Here is a 22,015-nt window from a genome sequence, read left to right on the forward strand (position 1 = left end):
CTTTCTCTTTCCTCTCCCGTGACGCCTTATTCTCTTCTCTCGCTTTATCTTACTTGACACATACGCATCCACACACACACACATACACACATGCGTCAGACCCGTACGGGTTCTCTCTCTCTCTTTCTCTTTACTTCCCTGCATACAGGGAACTCCCCTTCCACTGGTGGTTTCACCGTGTCTACGACGACGTCGACGTATTTGCCCCAGCTCTTTCTCCCTTTTGCTCTCTCTCTCTCTCCCTCACTCACCTAATCTTGCTCTTTCTATCATTCTCTCTCTCTCCCTATCTCTCTCTTGTTCTCTCACTCGGTGGTGCGGCAAAATGCTGAAACCTAACCCATCTATCGGATGTCCGCGCTCATTCTCAATGCGGACGCCATGCGTTGCGTAACGCTTAGATCGGATCCGAAGCAAAAACGCGAAAGGAGGTAACGAACGAATTCGTTTTTGGATTTTTCGTTAATATCGTCTATTCCTCCCCACCATCACGTTCAACAACCACCACCCACCGCTAGCGCCATGTCTTGATACAGGTCGCAAATTAGTTCGTTTGTTCGTTCGTATTTCGGTGGTATATTGTTTTGAGAAAATACAACAGTAACAGCAACGACAGTAAACAACGGGAAAGTATACGTCAAGTTTGGTGAAGGGGCTGGTATAAAGTGTGATATATCGAATAAAGAAAATAATCATCTTCCTTCTTTTCTATTTTTCTTTTTTTATTTTTTTTTTTTTTTTTGGTCAAATTGAGGAATATATTCTATAGGTGTCGAAAGAAAAAAGAAAAAGAAGGGAAGACAACAAACAGTGTGTTTACTCGTCCGGTGGTTTACTTTTTCAATGATGATGCATGGAAGAAGAAGAATAAATCTTTTGGTGACTTCTTCTTTATGGTTTATTTAAGTTGAGACGAGGATCGAACAGCGAGGACAATTGGAAATCTTTGAATCGATCGGTCGGTCGGTCGGTCGGTCGGTCGGTTGGTCAAACGTTATTGTCGAAATCCTTCTCGGTTTTTTTTCCGCTCATCGATGCCTCGGAAACAACCCCATTGTGTGAGATCACGGATAATAACCAGAAGAAAAGTCAAGTTTTTTCTGTGTAGAAAAATCATCTATCTGAATATAAAATAGATGAAGTAAGAAGCATTTGAGTGAGAAATAAAAGAAGAGTTGTTGTTGTTGTAGTTGTTGTTGTTGTTGTTATTGACAACTAATTTTCGTTTTAGTTTAGTTTTTGATCGGGGACAATTTTTCGTTTCAACTTTAAACCCAAAGATTCTTCTTTAATCGAAGATCTGATAATCGAAGAAGAAGAAGAAGAAGCATATCGTACGAGGAAGATTCATCGTCTTTGTTTCCGACGGTATAGTGCGTGTTTTATTTATAAGTCCCCGTCAATTAGGCCCGTCCTTGAGAGACATTAGAGTCGATGAGCGGACCGGTCGACTCGACCGTGTTCCACGCGAAAAACGTCCAATACTTTTCACCCTCGGACACATGACGCATGACCCGATAAAAAAACGTTTCTACTACCTGACTCGAAAAGAAGAAGAAGAAGAAGAAGAAGAAGAAGAAAAAGAAAAAGAAGGAGACTTTTCCCACGAGGCACGTCGTCGATCAAACCTAACGTTCGTTTCTACGAGAACCAATAATCAACCTCGTAGAATAAGATAGGGGAAAAGAGAAAAATAAATAAAAAAAGGATACGACACGAATGAAATTCTAAAACAGGAAATTAAAAAACCATCTGAGAAACAGAGAGAGAGAGAGAGAGAAATAAGCTAACCAAAAATTCATATCTCGAAATGACGACCATGGGTGTAACGGTATTCTGCAACAGGGTTCAAATAAATGGAAACGATCAGGAACAATTGATGCTCCTTAGAACCCTGCAAGATAACGAGAGCAATATATTAGGCAATCAGCCCCATTTAATATTTCCAAAAACTAACAATAATAATAGTAATAATAATAACAATAGTAATAGTAGTAATAATAATAACAACAATAGTGGAAGTGGTATGACAGCGGTTAACGTTTTACCCCCTTACGATCCATCGAGGTTGAAAAAGCATGGGAAGAACGGTCAACCACCTCCGGTTGCCGTAGCCAGGAGAAATGCAAGAGAAAGGAATCGCGTTAAGCAAGTTAACAATGGTTTCGCAACCCTAAGACAACACATACCGAATCATATAGCGGCGGGATACGGTGACAGGGGTAAAAAATTGTCAAAGGTTGAGACACTTCGAATGGCTGTCGAGTACATCAGAGGACTTCAAAGATTACTCGCGGAAGCCGATGGTGTTGAATACGATTCGAATTCTGCTTTGGGATCACAGTGTGTTCCCTCGCCTACTAGCAGCATCGTATCGTCAAGTCACAATGGTTCTGGAGAAAAATTAACACTCGAGGACGACGTACTTACCGTTGAAGATGCCGACGAATGTGAACAATTGGACGACGACGAGGAAAATTGTAAAAACAAAATGAAATTACTTAGGTAAGTGTAAACGCATTTGTTATAATATATTCATTTACATTTTTTGTTTGTTTGTTAAGTATTTACGACTATTATTGTATTATATTTGTGATTAATATTCAACGATACAAATATTTTTAATAGAATAAATAACAAATTTATAAAATTCTATAAGAAAATAATACTGAAATTAAACGAAAAATCAAACGAGTATCAAATAACAATTAGAATAAACAAGACAACGAACTAATTAATATTTATTCTGAATCTATATACATTATATTATATTATATTATTGTACATATTTAATTGAATTTATTATTATAATAATACTATGAAACGATAAACATCTATTAACGAAATATTTGTATATTTACAGAATATCACCTAACCGAACGGCCATATCATCGCCTCATGATTATTATGCATCTTCCATCGGAGACGAAGAAAATTTAGAACCCCGTTGTTTGTCGTCCAATAACGGTGCACACAATTTTTCGCGATTATCCCCTAATTCAGTGGCCTCCCCGCCATCCGAGTATTACGGACAAAACGAGGAAAACATGGAACCTAGAATACTGTCCCCATATAGCGGTGCCGGTGACAGTGAGGAAGGTGCTACGACCGTTTACGCGGCTAGCCCTGAAAACTTCTCAGGAGCCCTTTATTACAAACAAGAGATCACTGAGACCAGCGAATTTATGGACGTTGTCAGTTGGTGGGAACAGGAACAGGGCAGACTGGTGCATCATACTCAACAACACACTCAAAGGTTGGCACACGTGTAACTTAAAGTAAGTTTAATAAATTTGATAATAATCTTTTTAGTTAATATTTTATTCATTCGATATATTCATTTATTTCCCGTTTAACAAAAGTACATTCTAATACTCCGAATATTATTCTGATCAAATTATTGAACTTTAACGTATTGTACGAAATGTTTTCTAAAAAAAGAGGTATCGATATTTCAGGGAATACATCAATAAGTTACAACGAATAAAAAAATATTACAAATAAATACGTCAAATATAGAAATCGAAAAAAAATATTCTGAATAAACCGCGATGGTGTTAATCATAAGATAGTTTACGGAAAAATATAAGATGAATCAAAAGTTCGTGCATTTATTGTGTGTCATAAATTCTATTATAAACTCTGTACGATGGATTATTTCTTTGTAAAAAAATTTACTTTGAAAATATTAATTAAAAAAAAAAAATGCACGAACTTTTACCTTCACCTTCACCTAAATTGATTTCTTCATTGAACGAACATTTCACACACATTATTAACAATAATAAGAATATATTAAAATCTATCGGGTATAATATATTAGATACACGTATATACCACCGTCTAAATTTTGGATATGGTCGAAGAAAGATCTCTGTGAAGCATATGGCAACCGTCCGTCCGTTTAGTTCTCTCGATCGTAATGCTACCCATATGGCTTCGTTACCCTATGCAGTTTCTTGTCGTCATTTGGTTTGAACCGAGTGCCGATACGCGCGTGCATACACCAACACACATCATATATCTGCTGTTACTGTTGCTGTTGCTGTTGCTGCTGCTGTTACTGGCTGCATGGCACGTGGGTTTTAGTAGACGACGCGTTTCTTCGGAAACGTTGACTTCTATTTGCGGCATGGGGGCTGCCTGCCTGCCTGCCTGCCTGCCTGCCTGCTTGCCTGCCGGCCGGCCACTGGACTTTTTTTTTTCTTCCTTTCTTTCATTTTTTCTTATTCGATTCTCACGTAGCTAAGACGCCTAACACGTACCAATAACAACGGAAGTATCGACATTTCTTCTTCTTCTTCTTCTTCTTAGTTATTTCCCTTTTAGCCCATGTAACGCCAGTTCTAAAACTGAATTCACCTATTTTTGCGAATGACGTTGTTCGCCTTTCACAAGTTTTCTGCGACCAATCGGACGAATTAAATTGAAATGTGAAACGAATCGATACATTAAATATTAAAAGTAGATTCATATATATATATACTTTATCGTATATCCCTCTAATTGATACTTATAACGTGTGTTATCAACAAATTTATATAAAAACATTAATAAGAATATTTGTACTTTACTAATTTCAAAAAGTTATACATTAAATAATTTCATAATTAAATTATCATTTTTAATCAAATAATCTTTTACGCGTGAATAAATTGCAACAAATTTTAACGAGACTGTTACCTTACTCAAGTTCAAAAAGCCCGCGTAACGTTGTACGATGTAATAACTGATCCTAACTATGAAGTGGGATACTACCCGCAGGACAAAGATAAGGGGAAAAAAAAGAGAGAGAGAGAGAGAGAGAAAGAGAAAAAGATCGTGACATTCAAGTGTCACGTCGGCAGGCACTTCGCAAAGTGGTTCGGTGCATAAAGTTTATTTTCGGGCTTGAAGCCAACGAAGCACGTGTTCAAAAGGGAAGCACCGAACACGAGTTTCCACTTGGTGGCTTCCTCTATCGCGTTCGTCACGTGCGCGCATCCTCCTCCTCCTCCTACTCTCCCCCTACCCACCCTCTTTCTATCTTAAATGTAGAAAAAGAGAAAGAGGAAACAATTCAAGGAACACTTGTAACCCTTACAAATTAATTTCAATGTCAGTGAAATCATATTACGTACCTTTCGTCGACGTTTCATCTTATTTAAAAGTCATTACGAATTTTTTGTATTATTTATTTGATTATCTTATTTAATCGAATATCATTTTATATTCTATCGGTTAATATTAACGATACGATTTCAAATATGAAAATAATTTGAACGTTTCGTATATCATATTTCGAGATGAATTTGCGTGTAAAAATATATATCATCGGTGTTAATTACTTTGATCTCTTTCGAGAAGGATAAGCGATTATGAAAAAAAAGAAAAGAAAAGAAAGAAAGAAATAATGAATTATTTTATTGAAAAAGTGTAGAATAAATGATACGAAAGAAAGGTCAACAACAGAGTTCGGTAGCAATTAAGTAGAGGATAGTGATAAAATGATAGATGAGAATTACTTGATCTACAGTCAGAGAGAAAGAACTAATGAACATAATTATTAGTAAGAATAATAATTCGGGGAATGAAGTAGCGCGGTATCGTCGTAGTTTTGAGTCAAGTTGGAAACTACGAAATAAGAAGTCTCACGCGAAGGGAGAGAACTAAACGCACAAGTAGCAAGTAATTCTCGACAATTATAAAGTGAGGTCATCTACGAAGTTTACGAGATGCGTCGTCGCGGCAAATTAATTTAATAAATTCCTTTCTTGGGGCTCCCAGTCGTGTAGTTATATATTATATCGCCCTTGGATTCGCGCGTTGACTTTCTTTCGCGGGTTGATCATTTTTCTTTAAAAAAATAATTTATTCTTATTGAAAAAAAAAAAAAAAAAAAATACTTTCGGTATTCGATATACGATATAAATTATTATTAATTTGAACATTTTTTTCAAAACAAACGAACAAAAATAATGATAGAAAAATAAAAACAAATAAATATTTTGGATAAATTAAATTAAATTAATATACGGGACGATTCGTATGCTTAATTTGATAATTGGCATACGTGACAATTAAATGGGTCAAATTATCATATAAACAACTAACCAATAATATATGCTTCATTTTCCAGACAATGCAAATTTAATAAAGCATTTTGCGTCAGAGTTCTGTCTCGTAGTTTTACATAAATACGCGAAGGACAAAGGAATTCAATAAGTTGTTGGATACTGACAAAACCCGCATATTGACTACCCAACCTTATCAATAAGCATTACCAGCATGGTAATTCTATTGCATTCAATTTGATAGGCCAATCGTTCGAAGACGATTTATTTTCTTTACAAAGTCGCATCGATATTTAACTCTTGTTATCATTTAACTTTTTTATAGGAAGTTTTAAGAATACAAAACTTAAACAATTTTATTTTCACGTTTTTAATTGAATATATATATTACATTATAATAATATATAGCATTATATACACAATATATGCACATATGTACATGTTACCGTGAAATATCGGAATTAAAGAGCTTCAAGATTTGCGTGAAGAAATGTTAACACATACCAAATACGTTGATAAAAGGTCAAATATTTAAATTTATTTATTCATGAATATTTCGGACAATGTGAATTTTGATATTCTACAATTTCGTACATTGTACAATATACACATGTATATATTTTAATATTTTATATACTAAAAAGTTTTAGGGAGTTCATTAATACCAAGTAATCCAATTCTAAAAGACTCTTGGTTTTCCGATAAAATAAATGACTTCGTCGGCTTTTAAGATTTCCAAAGTGCCACTACTTCGAATTATCTTTTCTATCTTTTTATCGTCTACTTAGCCACATCTTAAGTTAAAAGATTAAAAACACGCGTGAATCCTGTTGGATGAAATAAGTAATACGGAAAAAAAATAAGTAAAATGTATATTAATAATTTAGATCTATAAACAAAAAAAAATATATATATATATGTATATAAAATTAACGTAACATTTATTGGAAAATTCTTGAAGATTAGTTTCCTGTTATTTTATATCAATGAAAAAAAAATCTAATGAAATCTATCACAGAAATCTTTTTCGTTAAACTTAAGCAAGAAGAAACATTTGCAAGGACAAAATTTTATATGCGATGCAAGTATATTGACAAATCTTTTGAAGGGGAAGAAGATCAGGAAAAAATCCCTATGTACGTTAGGGACAAGCATTGTCCTATCCGTTCATTGTACTATACTACATTCATCCCGATCGAATGGATTCTTATTTACCTGGATTGCAAAGAATTAAATTTAGAAACGATTCTAGGTATCTGTCGGACATTCGTAAGGACAGAGCTCGTGGGAAAAATCTGTATTTATGGGGAATTGGAATGGGGTGAAAATAGGGATAGGGAAGAAACAGAAATCTTCTTCTTCCTGGGATTCAAGTTTCCCTCCTATCCGTCGTTTTAAAATGGAGAAAATGAAAGGAAAAAACGTTTCATTCGTAAAAACCTAATTCAAAACTCAATACCGTAGAATCGAAAGCTTCTAGAAAGGTTTATATGTATTCTAATAAATGTTGAAATATTCATTTTTCATACAAGTGCTTCGATTTTATTCGAAACTAAATTTGTTTCGATGCATTTCGTAAAAATATGACGAGCATATTTTAATCGTATCTTGAAAGATAAATGAATATCATTACAAAAGTAACAATTAATTAATTAACGACTGATATATTTCGATTAATAATATTTTTCTAATATCAACGTGTGAAAATTGTATGAGGAAGTGGGAAGATTATTTTTGAATTCATTGCAAATCCAAATAGAATTTTCTAAATTATCTTTTATCCATTTTATCTATTGAGATATTATTTTCAAAATAATCTCTCTGTTAATAATATTAATAATAATATTTTATTATTACTTGTTGTGTTACAGATTACTTTAATGATTATTAGCAAGAAGAATAATCGAGCATGCAGCAAACTAAAGTGTAATGATCTCACGAAACCGAAAAGAAAAAAAAAAAAGGAAAAAGAAGAATCGTCGTAGGATAAAATCTTCGACGTAATATTTATTAGTACTTATCGCACAAAAAGTATTTTCTTTCTCGACCACTGCCTGAGACAGTCTTTCCTATACCATTTTTCCTATTTTTTCTTTCGAAGAAATGATATTTTACAGAAATACATTGTCAATAGTATATTACATTATAATATTAAAAAAGATAAAAAGAAAGAAAAATTATAACAAATGAATTATAATAATCGTTTGAATGATGAAATTTTTAAGATAATTATTACAACAACGTAAAATATCGAGACACAAATGTTTTCTCTTTAAACGTTTAAACGTATACATAGAAATACATATGTACATGTTTGTTACTAAAGATATTTTATATACAACAAATCTAAGCTACGTAAAAAAATTTTACTTAAATATTTATAATAACTATAATATGATATATAGTGAGTGCCTTAAAAGCGTGATGTACAATCATAATGATTCGTGGACCAATATAATATTTAAATAATTAAAATATATTATCGATTAACTACTATTATGTGTTGCCAAGTAATAAATTTTGACTGAAATTATTTTAAATATTCGTCTTTTACATTATAACGAATATAAAAGTGTATATATATACACATATACGTTAACAATAGATTGAATAAGCGAATATTAAAATTATTTAATAACTATCGAGAAATTTTGTAACGACTGAAAGTGTAAAACAAGGCTGCCCATTAAATTTTTAAAACATTTAACGTATTGATAGGACGATATAAACAAATATACAAGAAATATAATAAAATGCTTGGTAGATTGAATATATTTAATAATTGAAAAAAATAACATCTTGAAAATGGATATGACTTGAAATTGTTGAGAGTTTGTTAACAAACAAACAAACAAACAAAATATATCTTGGTTTTAAAGTAAAATAAAATGGTCACCTTAAGCTAAAAATATGGAAGAATCAGAAAAACCCATGTCAGATTTCTCATTCTTATGGATACAAGGAATATAAAAAGGGATGTGAGAAGGAAATAGGGATAGGATCCTAGAAGTATTTAAACAGAATAGAAATATAGAAGAGATTGAAAAACAAAACAACTAAAAAGAAAGTGATATAAGAATCGGAATAAATCAAAAATAAATATGCAAGAATAGTGATTGTCAAAAAATAAATAAAATATGGTATACTGTTGCGATTAATATATAAAAATTGGAAAAGAAAATTCGTGAAGGGAAGCATACTTCAAAAATAAAATAAAACCAAGGAGAAAGATAAAAAGTAATAGGCGAGAATAATCGTAAATTGCAGGAACATGGATAACGCAAAATATAGAATAACGAAATTCGAGAAATGTATGTTACGTGAATCGAAGAATGAATTATGCATTCCATTTATGGATTTGTGAGTGATACATGGAAAAAGTTCGAAGAAGAAATATTGGAATGTTTAACAAAAGCTGAGAAAAAAGAACAGTCGTGAAAAATGAATGAAGAAAATATTTGTTTAGGGGAAAGAGAGAGCTCAATACCAAAGCATGCTATTACTCTAAAAGATATGACAAAAAGGTACAGAAGGTAAGACAATAAAATGTAAACAGAGGTGGAAAGGAAATGCAACGAAAAACAACGAGATGCACAAATGTTTATTTATAAGATTTGAAGAATGTTTTAATTGTATCCAAAAAACATATAACATTTATGAATGATGTAAATAAATATTATTATTATTATTATTATTATTATATATGTAAATTAAATGTTTTTCGTTTACAATATAAAAGATTCTCATCGAAGGGATTCTGCTTTTATTAATCTATTACGCTGTTATACTGTGAGAAGGATGGTTCATATAATGATGGTAAAACTGAAAACAAGTTACATCATCTATGTATACGTTTTAACAACGTTCGTAACGTAATCGAAACAATTTGTATATAAAAGTGCCTTAATTGAAATAAGGAAATAGTCTTGTTAGTCTATAATACTATTTTTTCTACTTTGCTATTTTATATGAAATATTTAAAATTTGTGTCATTTTATATTTATATAAATAATTATATCACGTTGTCCATTTATTATAATGTACAATGTTATAATATATGTGTCAGGTGTAGCAATTAATTCGGTTCTTTATTAAATTTAATATTTATTTATAATGTTATTATTATTCTTCGAAATAATTTCCAATATATTTTCGATGACTTTTGTTTCATCTTTCGGCAGCAACTGTCGATTTTCTTGATGAAAAATAAAAATCATGATTTTGATGCAATGAAAGCACCGAATCGAGTCACCGGATTAATTGCTACACCTTATACATATAAAACGATAAATATATTATATATATATATATAGACTCCGGATGTTTATGCACGATAAATATGTAAGAAGCATGTAACATTTGTGCATGGGAAAACAAAATTTTATTTACATTTTTCTACTATTATTAGTATAAAATAATGCTACTTCGATTTACGTAATCCCCCATCCAATTAAAATCGATTCTGATGAAAAAGGAATATTTGATAATTATTTTTGTTCGCGTTTTAATACGAAAGTAATGTTTTGAAAAAATATTTGTTTTATCGATAATATTAGTATATTAATAATTGGAAAACAAAGTGATTCTTCCTCAACTATTCATCGTGCCAATTATAATGCATCTATCATATTTGCATAAAATAATTACAATTTCTTCCTTGCTATGATCGTATACGGTGCTACATTTGTTGTAAATAAAAAGAAACTTTTTTCTACTACTTTTATAATTTAATGATTTACGCCATTTTTGAATTATTTAAGGCCGAATTTACATAGCAACGTATAATTGCATAATTGATTTTTTTTATTGTTTCAAAGTATAATAAATACGGTTTTGTCGTGTTTAGTGCTTACAAATTTTTCTTATAATTACATTTGCATTGTATTCACATTATTCTTTGATATCACATATATCATCTGGTTTAACGCTTTACTAAAAAACAATTTAATAGAATTCCACAATTTGCAATAGCATCAAAATAATCTGACTTTTACTATTCAATGTGCTTGTGAAATATATGCAGAATACATGCATCGAGTATAAAATGCAAAATAAAAAAATATATTTTTAATACGTTCTGATTATAAAAAATATTTGTGCTTTGTTATCTGATTTCTTTTTTTTTTTTTTATATAAAATTATGCATTTGTATAAACATCCAAAGTCTAATTATATATTTAACTACGTATGAAAAAGTAACAATTCAGCGAACATTTTCAAAATTACGATAAACGATAATGAAATCAAAAAGTTTTGTATAAATTACAATGAGCTTTGCCCAAATATCATCGTTGACATTATAATTCGTTCGAAATTAATAAAAAATAAAATACCAGATGACCTGTAAATACAAGTGCCTTATTTTAAGTTTAATAATAAGCTATTATTTCATTTATAAATGAAAGAAAGAAAAAAAAACACGCATCCTTTTTTTTGTACTTGATATTTTTTATAAAATATTTAAAATACATCTTAATTATTTATACAATATTATCTTAAATGGATCTCTGCTAAAAAAAAAAAACACCTTTCATTAAGATTCCCAATAAATTTCTTATAAATAAAGAACATATTGAACGATATTACAAATTACGCTAATTTTTCTTTTTTTAGTTTAGTTCCACGTTCTTTGATTTTTTTCCAGACACTTTCCTTGATTAAATTTAAAACTGTATAATTTAAAATACTCCGGTTATATTCCATAGTCCAGTTGCATTTTATAATGTCAATCACCTTTATTTAGTTTTAGCATTATTTTCTAATTTGATTTGCAAAAATACAAAAAAAAGATAATCGTACAAGTGTACCAATACATATAAATTAAATCCACGTGCCAGTAACAAAGATTCGATGTTCATCTAGACGATGATTACCAAATATTTTTCCCCTAAATTTGTACCTGCATTTCTTTTTTTCTTTTTGATGAATAATTATGTTAAACCGGAAACGTGTATAGGAGTAGCTAGCAACCACCGGTAGTAATAAAGGGTGACCATCGATAATTCCGTAATTTCGTGAAATTGCTCTTGTGCCCGACCACGAAAGGGAACGGTTTCTATTCTCTCATTATTTTTTTTTGTCATTTTCTATCTTCGTTCCGTTCATTGCATATTATCTTTCTCCCTTCCTTTTTCGTCTTCCTTGTTGTTTTTTCATTACCACTCGAAAGGTTATTTTCTGACACACGCAGTCTATGCAGGGGGTGGGTATCTTGCTTACATCATTTCCGCGAATATATTACTCTATGCTTCGATAACTCAGAAATCAATTATTTTATACTTTCTTCTTACTCTTTTGAATAACAAATACTCCACACAAAATTATACATTTGTAATTAATTCGTATTAAGTGTTGAAATTACATTGTAACCTTGATATTATTAAAATTTTACCAATAAAAATCGACATTTTTTTTATCGTCAATGAATTCGAAAGATGATGCACCAAAGTTATCGAATATAATAGAAAATATTTCGATTAATAACACATACGTATGATTATTTTATAAATAAATATTATATTTGGTTTGAAAAGATAACAAATTAATTGCTGCATCTAATATACTATGTATACTATAGGGAATCATAATACTTAATCAAAAATCGATCAGACAATAATTCCATAATTCAAATAAAATTTTAATAATTACGTTGAAAAACCAAATGAATAATGGATACGCGCCTAATAAACGAAAAAAAAAAACAGCAATTATCATTTCATATAGCAGATTTAATACGACAAACAAATATATTCCATTACGTCGTATTAGAACGTAATCCATCACCGGAAAAGGTCTAAGGTCGGACTATAATTTACACAATATTTAATTCTACTGGTATTTACTAAGTTTATAAAATATCAGAGACTAACAGACCTAGTCATTGTTACGTGTTAACTCGGTGAGTTTAAATCGACGTTGTTGTTCGATCGAGAAAAAAGTAAAACGAAATAAAGGAATAATAACCATTGGATTCGAAAGAAGTTGTCAAGAAAATTTTGCAGTTTTCTATTTAATAAACGTAATAGAATATTACAGCAGTGAATAGTGTGCTGTTCACGTTTTTTTTTTTTTTTTCAAGTGTTTTAGACAGTTAAAATATTTTGTTCGAAGATAGAAAATTTGATTTAAAAAAAAGAAAGAATAATGGAAACGGTTTCAGTTACCTCGTCATTTTTATCATCCACGGGATTTTATTCGTTGATGATACTGACTGTAATTCTAGCTGCTACTTATTTTTATATAGAAACATCTAGACTCGTTAGATATGGAAGAAAACTACCAGGTAATATATTATTGTATTTAATAAAATAAATAAATAATGATAATAATAAAATAATCATATAATTAACAAACATAAATATATTTCTTTTAACTTTATCATAGAAAATTAAATCGTTCAATCATTTCGATTTCAATCCGAACGATAATCTTATTACATTAATATATTTTAAAATAATGAAAAATTAACAAACGAACAAAATAAAATTCGTATAACGTTGAATAATCGTATTATTACAAGTATACACACATATAATATTTTATACTTATATGTATAATTATATATTTATATAATTTGTTTCTTTAGGACCACCAACTGTTCCATTTTTTGGAAATATTTTATTAGCGTTCAACATTCATCCTAGAGATATCCTAAATAAATTACTTGCACTGGATATTTACGGACCCGTTACTCGTGCTTTCGTCGGAATGGAATTAATCGTATTTCTCACGGATCCGCGTGACGTTGAAGTAGTTCTTAGCAGTCATGTTCACATAACCAAGTCACCAGAATACAGGTTAAAATAACGAATGTTAATCCGCTTACAATCGTATATTAAATTGTGTATTCGTTCGTCGTAATAGTTAATAAACAACTATAAATGTGTTATCTAATCGTTATGATAGCATTGAACATATCTAAAGTTTATTTTATTTCGTAATAAAAGTATTTTTATATAATTCTCTATATTAATGAAACTTATAAGATATATTAAAAAATAAAATTCTATAAAAACAAAAAAATCAAAGTAAAAATAATATTTATTTTAGATTCTTCAAACCCTGGTTAGGTGATGGTTTGTTAATTAGCAATGGCCAAAAATGGTACTCGCACAGAAAATTTATAGCACCTGCGTTTCATATGAGCATACTTAAATCATTCATACCGTTATTTTACGAGAACAGTTTGACTTTGGTAAAAAGATTGAGAGATCAAGTTGGAAAGGAATTCGATTGTCACGATTATTTGTCAACGGTAACGGTTGACATATTGGTGGAAACAGCCATGGGAGTTAGAGGAAAAAATAAAGAGAAGACAAGTTTCGATTATGCCAAGGCCGTTATGAAGTACATATATATATTTTTTGATTATTACGAAAACATGATGTTTATTTATTTTTTGTTTCTTTTTTTTTCAATCATTTTCCATTTCTCATTTTAATTTATAAAAAATTCGGATCGACCACTCTTACTCACAATTTCTTTTTATTTTTTAATACAGAATGTGCAATATCATTCATATCAGACAGTATAGTATACTATTAAGATTCGATAAGTTTTTCAAATGGACGAAATACGGAATGGAACAAGAAAAACTTGTGAACACCGTCCACAGTCTGACATCGCAAATAATAAAAGAGAAAAAATTGGAAGCATTGAATTTGCACGTCATAGGATCGAATAATAAATCTCAAAACGACGAGAAAGATAAGAAGAGTAACGATAATTCGGAAAAGAAATATATGAATTTGCATTACGTCAAGGATGATCTCGACGAAATGGACGAGAATGATATTGGATTGAAAAAACGTTCTGCATTTTTAGAACACATGTTGGAACTTGCCCGAAATGGTACTAATCTGACCGATGAGGAAATTAAAGAAGAAGTCGATACCATAATGTTCGAGGTAAAATCGATCAGAATAAAAAAAAAAGAAAAGAGAAAACATGATTGATAAATTTATTTAATATCTATCTTTCTTTTTTTCCAGGGTCACGATACTACGGCAGCAGCTTCTAGTTTCATACTTTGCATCCTAGGAGTTAATCCAGATATTCAGGTATAGCAAATTTGAAACAAGCGTGGTAATAAAATATCGTAAATATTTTACAAATACATAATCATTCAAACAAATCCGTTAAATTGTATTCTACCGTTTATTTTAACGTCTTTAAATATTCTATTATATCTTTGCGATCCTCGCTTTTTCTAATACCAATGAATACCATTTTCGTGCCTGGTACAAATTTCTTTGGAAATTCCAAATAAGTATCCAAAGTATTTTCATCCCACGTGCACGCTTTCCTTTTCATAGATTCCGTGTATACGAATCCGGTCGTAGCTATGGAAAAATAATTAATACCATTAAGAGATAAAGAAAAAAAAAATATGTGATCTCACTACGATTATTATTTTCTATCGAAAATAAATCAAACAATTATATTCGTTCACGTGCATTATAATTGTATACTTACTGCCACATGTTCTCCCTACGATTCCAAACAGATTAGGACCTATTTTATGTTTGCCACCTTTTTCGATAGTATGACAAGTCGAACAAAATTTTTTAAACAATAACTTTCCGTTCTCTGCGTTGCCCATTTTATGATGAAAATAAAATTGATCGTGAAAAATATACAGGTTATGAATGCGTATATATAGAAGTATGCTACAAACTGAATAAACTAAATAACTATCGCAAGAATTTCGATATTCGCGATATATGTATTAACTTTTTTATTTCGTTGATCGTAGATTTTCATTTATTTTGATCAACCGTAATTATTGATTAATTTCGTTAGATTACGTATGATCATTTTTTTTTTGTTTTTCTGTTTTCAGGAACGTGTTATGGAAGAATTAAATATGATATTCAATGATTCAGATAGACCATGCACATTTCAAGATACTCTTGAAATGAAATATTTCGAAAGAGTCATTTTAGAAACCTTGAGACTTTTCCCACCAGTTCCAGCAATAGCAAGAGTCCTTCACGAAGACGTACAATTAGGTAATCACAATTCGATGAATTACTATGATATATTCATTTTTTTATTTATACAAAAATTTTTGTTTAATCATAAGATATATTATATTTTTCAGTTAGCAATAAGAAAATCTTACCATCAAAATGTAGAGTCATAATACCGCAATACAAAATTCATCGTATGCCGGAATATTATCCAAATCCTGAGGTATTTAATCCGGACAATTTTTTACCAGAAAAAATGCAACAGAGACATTATTATTCCTACATTCCTTTCAGCGCAGGTCCAAGGTAATTACAATTACATTACAATTTATTAACGCATTGATGACGATTTGTTACAACAAACATATATTCTGAACTTTCGCTCTCATATATTTTTTAAATCATTTAATAAATAATTTAAATTTTATTGAATTTAAATCATAAGAATGATTTAAGAAAGTGTAAAACAATTTCTTATTTATTTTTCTATTATATCATTAAAACTCAATGAGCTCGCATATTTTAATGAAACTTTTAATTATGTCTCTTCATGTGATTCATTGTTCTTTTATTTTATTGAACTAAATCATTTTCGGCTTTTTATACGCGATACAATATGTGAATTAATATTTTTCAATAATTAAAAAAATAAAACAGAAAGATAAAACGCTGATTCGAGTTTTTCGTCAACAATGCTTTAATAATATCCTTCACTAATACTTCGGTATTAAAAATCAAATTTTAAATAATTATATTATTATTTTTTCTTTTTGTTTCAAGATCTTGCGTGGGACGTAAATTCGCATTGTTAAAATTAAAAGTACTTATATCGACTATACTGAGAAACTATAAGATAATAGCCGATGTACCTCATACACAATTTCGACTACAAGTAGATATTATATTGAAGAGATCCGATGGTTTTAACATAAAAATCGAACCACGACAAAATATTTCTTCAGAAAGTCGAGCTTAAAATCACTTTTTTATTTTAATAAATAATGATCTTTCAGTAAAATCATATCGGATGAATATTAATTAAATTTACATATATATATATATATATATATATGCTTAATTTAGTCTTTAGTTAAGTTAACATGTATAAAATTAACAAAGATAATCATTATAATATTACATTAACACAAAAGAAAAAAAAAATAATAATAATAATAAGTACTTTTTTCTTCATCGTTCGTCTGATTCGATAAAATTATTTTAAATATATAAGAAAAACATTCGATTTTCATTTAAGCGTTGCATTATTTTCTACGCGAACAAAAGTAACGTAATCTAATAATTCTATACATATATATATATATATTATATTATTATACTTAAAATTAGGCACACATTAATACTTATTTTAATCATTCTCCGTCTCTCTCCGTTTACGTTAATTTGAAGAATTGGATAAGTTAATGTTACGTCGTGTCTTCCTCCATTCTTGAAAATCCACAAAGAAAAATTGCAATGTCCATGGGAAAATGCACACGGTATGAATTCCTAATGTAATGTATTGAAACAGTTGATTACTTTCAGTCCAATCCCTGATATTTCCTATAATATTTATATATATATATATATATTAATTAAAATATAATTGTTATAGATATTTTATCTGAATTATTTTTACTATAAGATATGTTATTTACGTACCAAGAAGAGGTGATAACACCAGCGAAGTGATACCCATAATAAATCCAAAACAACCATAAGCAGATGATAATTTGTCTATTGGAACGTATTCTATGATAACTAAAGATTGTGGTACTAACATCAAAGCACGTACCATACCGATTATTGCATTCATCACTAACACAGCCATTAATGCATCCTCGAAAATTACAAATCCTTTAAAAACAACAAATAAATCTTGTATGAACTCTGAGTACATTTCTTTTTTATTTTTCGAAGAGAAAGAAAAAAAAGAAAGAAAAATTGTACCTGCTTTAGCGAACGACATCGCAATCATGGCAACGAAGAACAAGTATTTAGCTTGTACTTTGACGAAAAAGTTAAAAATAGCAAGTAAAATTCTAGAAATCAATTCTGCTGTACCGCTAACTATGATAGCTAAAGCTGATTCACTTCTGGTGTATCCATCGTGAAACATCATTATAGGTAATAATGAAACAAAAGTAAAATCGCACGTAATAGCGATACTGCTACCGAAACTTAAATTCAAAAAATATAAATCTTTCAACATAGAAAGATCCATTATTTTGATAAATTTCTTAAAACAGGATCTAGTGTAAAATAATATTATGTAAGATTATAATATTGTAATATTTGAATTAAACGAAAATAATGTACGAAATTTACAAACTTGTATCCAACTTACCCGCATTTGTCTTGATTAGTATCATCTATGGTGTTGTTAACTAATATCTTAGAATTACTTTTGATATGTGCTAGTGCACCTATACCACTTGCCAAATTCGCTGCACTTGATGAAGAAAATACGTGCAATCTTTCGGTCAAAACTTCACGAGTTGACCACGACCATGATCTAACACGACATTCTTCGTTTTCAATGTTATTAGGAATTTCCTCGGTTGGTTCAGTCTGAAATGAATTTTATCATTCGATCGTTCAATCTCAATCAACACGTTCCGAAGAAAAATAAAAAAAAACAAGAAAAATTTTGCAAGAATTGCATAACAAAGTAACCTTCTGGGTTCTGTTTTCTCTTAAACTACGTAAACTGGTCCATTGACCGGACGAATCTTTGTGATGGTCATCGATGTTCGAACGTTGTTTAGATTTTTTCACAGCCTTGCAAACTCTCTCCGCGGAAATGACTTTTCTACCCTTGGTATGCCATTCAACCGGGTGCAACATAAGTACAGCAGGAATGCAATTCAAACTGATCGCACCTATTATACCAGCGGTACCTTCGAAGAATACAACAAATATTTTACAATTGGTGACGATAAAACAATAAATAAAAATGAAATCGTTTGTTTTTAGAAATGCCGGTCGAATTTTGAATTTGTTTTTTTTACTCGTCGCCTATGTTTAAATCAATACTTTATTTATATTTATATGTATTGTATTATTGCTTCATTGTGTTTTATCGATGATGTTCATATTAATATTCTTTTTTTTTTCTTTTATAAAATATAATTTCATGTAATTACACGTCCTTGGCTTGTTTATATAAGGTAATCCTTTCTTTCCTTTTTGTCGTTATAAATATATGTACCTACCTACCTGTTTAATAAAAACAACATCGGCGAATATATAATATATATATTATATATATGTATAATAGTATACTTTCTTTATACGCGTAATTGGATTAAATAAATTACCTCGAAAGCCGTACAGTGGCATCATTTTGTCGATAAAATAGGGATAACCGATGGCACCCATACCGATGATCACTTGGGCCAGGCTCATTATCTGAGACATCAAATTATTTTCGATTGAATTTTTTTGTTTTACGATTCGCATTCTCTTGATATTTTTCTCTCTCAAAACAAAATGGATATAATGAAAGTATATATGTAGGTATATATATATATCGTTACGATTGGAATTTCGAATTTCTCGTTTTCACTTACTCGAGCACGTTTTTTCACGAAGTAAGAATTGAAATTCGTGTTACTTAGCGTAAGAAGAAGTCCTACTCCGATTCCTTGCATTAAAAATAAAATCATCATTTGCCAAATATTGATGGCTAAAGCTAATAAAATGTTTGAGGCAGAAAACAATATCGCTCCCATTACTGCAACCGGTCTCATCGTATATTTCTGCATCCAATAATTAGCTAGCGGGCCTAAAAAATAATATAAATCAAAATTTACAAATACACACACACATACGAGTTCAAATGAATGTCATTAATTAGTCATTTTTGTTACGAAGATACGACATACGAATATAAAATTGTTTAAGAAACTTTGTTTAATGTTTTCTCGCAAAAAAAAAAGATACATAAAAATTTATTAATAAACGCTATCAACGAAATCGGAAAAATGTCTGTTAAATTATTCTACAATTCTACCGCCCGTTATGGTTCATCATCTTTTCTTATCGCCACTGTGTTTTCCTCTTTTACCACGGTCTACATTTTAATCCTCGTGCAAATTGACGACGTACGCATGTATAAATGGCATTTTCGATTATCCGATATCATTTTATCTTTTCAATTTGTTTCATTCTTTCTCATTACTCTAGAAATAATTTTCATTCTCATAGAGTTTATCGAGTATCGTGTTTGCTATTACAATATAACAAAACAAAAAATACTTCGTTAACTTATCTTATGCTATCATAAAAACTTAATTCTTTCTGCAACAAAATTTTTTTTTATATCCTATCTGCATTTAAGACAATACGAGGAAACGTCGACGAAATCAATTATGATCTTTCTACAATGATAATTTTTAATGAATATGTTGAACAAGGATCAAGTGTACTACAGTGTACACAAAACTAGTATAAGTAAGATATGTATACTTATTAAGAAATAGAATCTTACATATATATGATAAATATATACGTAACAATATAACGTTACAATAGTATTCTGTTTGTATGCAAATATGCTTCGTATCTCGACCTCTCCCACTAACTATTTCTAATCTTGGCGCCTAATGAAAATCGTTATACAATTATACCTACATTAAGAATCCCATAGATACATACGTACGTACGTACAAAACGTTTTAAATTCATAAAACGTCGACAATATTTTGTTCATTAATTATTATATGCAATATTCGAAATTTTTAAAACAAATATTCATTATGATTATTCGCGAACTGACATAATATGATAATTTATTAATTCAAGTTGAATTTAATTGATTTCTCTTTGAAATATCGAAATGCTCATACTGTTCGATAATATTCGAACGTATCTTTTTTACGTAATTACAATTAATTTTTGATGTACGTAATACTCGTATCAGAAGAGAAAATACAATGCAATTATGTGTCAGATATTAAACTTACTAGAGATTGAGAAAGTAATACTGAAGAGTGCACCAAAAAGTGTCAATAAAAGTCCAGCTTGACCGGTAGGCTCGAGAAAATCACCAAAAATTAATCCAATCGATGGGGCTGGTCCGATAACCGTAATCTATAAAAATAATTCATATTATTTGTTAGATACGGCTCTCAATTAAAAAAGTATCTCGAATCTGATTTTGAGAAAATTCAAAATTAATTTCGAAATGTGTATAATAAAGTTTGTAAATAATTATACGTAATGACGAATTAAAAATCACTTTGGTTCGTAATATATACATTTCAATTTATATAAAATATTTAAAATTGTTTTTTTATATATATATAATATTTAATCAATTAAGATAAAAATTACTATGTTACGTAATTGTTCTAAAAATATAAATCACCCAAATAAAAATGCATCAAAATCTGATACCTCGATATTACTTCGTTTAATAATAAATAACATTACAAAATTCAATTGAAATTGTTTTTGAATTAATCTAAAATCGTTATACACATACAAGAATGATGATCATCGCCAAAGTCACGATCCACCCCCAACCACCTTCCGGTGCCTCATATTCCATTTTAATATCTTCATCCAGTTTATTAGTAATTTCATCTTTATTTATTAGTTCTTCTGCTTCGGTCATTTCAACATTACTAATACTAGCAGCCTTCGCCATTTCTTTGTGTTTTCTTATCGTTCTTTTTCTTTGTTATTACAATTTTTCCTCTTATTAATTATGAAAATTCGACAACCTTATTTCCGATTGTGTTTCTTGACTGATAAATTTGATGAATTAAAAGTTTATAAGATTTAAAATTATTATCTATAATAACATTTCGTTTTTTTTTCCAATTCAACAATTATTCGTATTTTCTTTTTCTTTTTTTTTCTATCACACACTCTTTCTTTCTTTCTTTCTTTCTCTTTTCTTTTTTAATTAACACTCATAATCGGTATCATATTTAAAATAAGTATAGTCGATTTGCAAGAACAGTTTCGCGTCAGTGAGAACGACAG

At 29.8% G+C, this 22,015-nt stretch overlaps 4 protein-coding genes across 4 annotated transcripts; 2 read left to right on the forward strand and 2 right to left on the reverse strand.

Annotated features, from left to right (window-relative positions):
- The first annotated feature begins 343 nt into the window (after positions 1-343).
- LOC106793664 (signal transducer and activator of transcription B-like) lies at positions 344-8,190 on the forward strand. The gene is made up of 3 exons (XM_014760805.1): positions 344-2,505; positions 2,864-3,278; positions 7,925-8,190. The coding sequence occupies exons 1-2, from the start codon at positions 1,811-1,813 to the stop codon at positions 3,270-3,272; spliced, it is 1,104 nt and encodes a 367-aa protein (XP_014616291.1). The 5' UTR covers positions 344-1,810; the 3' UTR covers positions 3,273-3,278; positions 7,925-8,190.
- Positions 8,191-12,980: 4,790 nt separating this feature from the next.
- Positions 12,981-16,400, forward strand: LOC106793598 (cytochrome P450 4g15-like). Its single transcript, XM_014760648.1, has 7 exons — positions 12,981-13,335; positions 13,639-13,849; positions 14,103-14,399; positions 14,554-14,959; positions 15,044-15,112; positions 15,895-16,063; positions 16,156-16,400. Exons 1-7 carry the CDS (start codon positions 13,197-13,199, stop codon positions 16,332-16,334), a joined length of 1,470 nt encoding a protein of 489 aa, XP_014616134.1. The 5' UTR covers positions 12,981-13,196; the 3' UTR covers positions 16,335-16,400.
- On the reverse strand, positions 15,210-15,654 carry LOC106793599 (cytochrome c-1-like). The gene is made up of 2 exons (XM_014760649.1): positions 15,528-15,654; positions 15,210-15,394 (listed from the first exon to the last, which is right to left on the reverse strand). Exons 1-2 carry the CDS (start codon positions 15,652-15,654, stop codon positions 15,210-15,212), a joined length of 312 nt encoding a protein of 103 aa, XP_014616135.1.
- A 1,020-nt stretch (positions 16,401-17,420) lies between the features above and the next one.
- Positions 17,421-21,674, reverse strand: LOC106793594 (monocarboxylate transporter 9). Its single transcript, XM_014760644.1, has 9 exons — positions 21,510-21,674; positions 20,989-21,115; positions 19,594-19,808; positions 19,342-19,432; positions 18,698-18,921; positions 18,369-18,592; positions 17,972-18,273; positions 17,684-17,878; positions 17,421-17,584 (listed from the first exon to the last, which is right to left on the reverse strand). The coding sequence occupies exons 1-9, from the start codon at positions 21,672-21,674 to the stop codon at positions 17,421-17,423; spliced, it is 1,707 nt and encodes a 568-aa protein (XP_014616130.1).
- Between the last annotated feature and the right edge of the window lie 341 nt (positions 21,675-22,015).

The sequence above is a fragment of the Polistes canadensis genome, unplaced genomic scaffold (assembly GCF_001313835.1).
Source record: "Polistes canadensis isolate GaletaPanama2010 unplaced genomic scaffold, ASM131383v1 scaffold_16, whole genome shotgun sequence".
In the NCBI taxonomy this organism is placed as follows: Eukaryota; Metazoa; Arthropoda; class Insecta; order Hymenoptera; family Vespidae; genus Polistes; species Polistes canadensis.

What these genes read in the sequence shown, in the direction of transcription:
- LOC106793664 (XM_014760805.1), top strand. Translation starts at nt 1,811, where the DNA reads ATGACGACCATGGGTGTAACGGTATTCTGCAACAGGGTTCAAATAAAT. An exon ending in AACAAAATGAAATTACTTAG is followed by an intron (nt 2,506 to 2,863) that starts GTAAGTGTAAAC and finishes GTATATTTACAG; the next exon opens with AATATCACCTAACCGAACGG.
- LOC106793598 (XM_014760648.1), top strand. Translation starts at nt 13,197, where the DNA reads ATGGAAACGGTTTCAGTTACCTCGTCATTTTTATCATCCACGGGATTT. An exon ending in ATATGGAAGAAAACTACCAG is followed by an intron (nt 13,336 to 13,638) that starts GTAATATATTAT and finishes TTGTTTCTTTAG; the next exon opens with GACCACCAACTGTTCCATTT. An exon ending in TCACGAAGACGTACAATTAG is followed by an intron (nt 16,064 to 16,155) that starts GTAATCACAATT and finishes TATATTTTTCAG; the next exon opens with TTAGCAATAAGAAAATCTTA.
- LOC106793599 (XM_014760649.1), bottom strand. Translation starts at nt 15,654, where the DNA reads ATGGGCAACGCAGAGAACGGAAAGTTATTGTTTAAAAAATTTTGTTCG. An exon ending in CGTAGGGAGAACATGTGGCA is followed by an intron (nt 15,395 to 15,527) that starts GTAAGTATACAA and finishes ATTTTTCCATAG; the next exon opens with CTACGACCGGATTCGTATAC.
- LOC106793594 (XM_014760644.1), bottom strand. Translation starts at nt 21,674, where the DNA reads ATGGCGAAGGCTGCTAGTATTAGTAATGTTGAAATGACCGAAGCAGAA. An exon ending in TGGCGATGATCATCATTCTT is followed by an intron (nt 21,116 to 21,509) that starts GTATGTGTATAA and finishes TTATTTTTATAG; the next exon opens with ATTACGGTTATCGGACCAGC. An exon ending in GATGTCGTTCGCTAAAGCAG is followed by an intron (nt 17,879 to 17,971) that starts GTACAATTTTTC and finishes TTGTTTTTAAAG; the next exon opens with GATTTGTAATTTTCGAGGAT.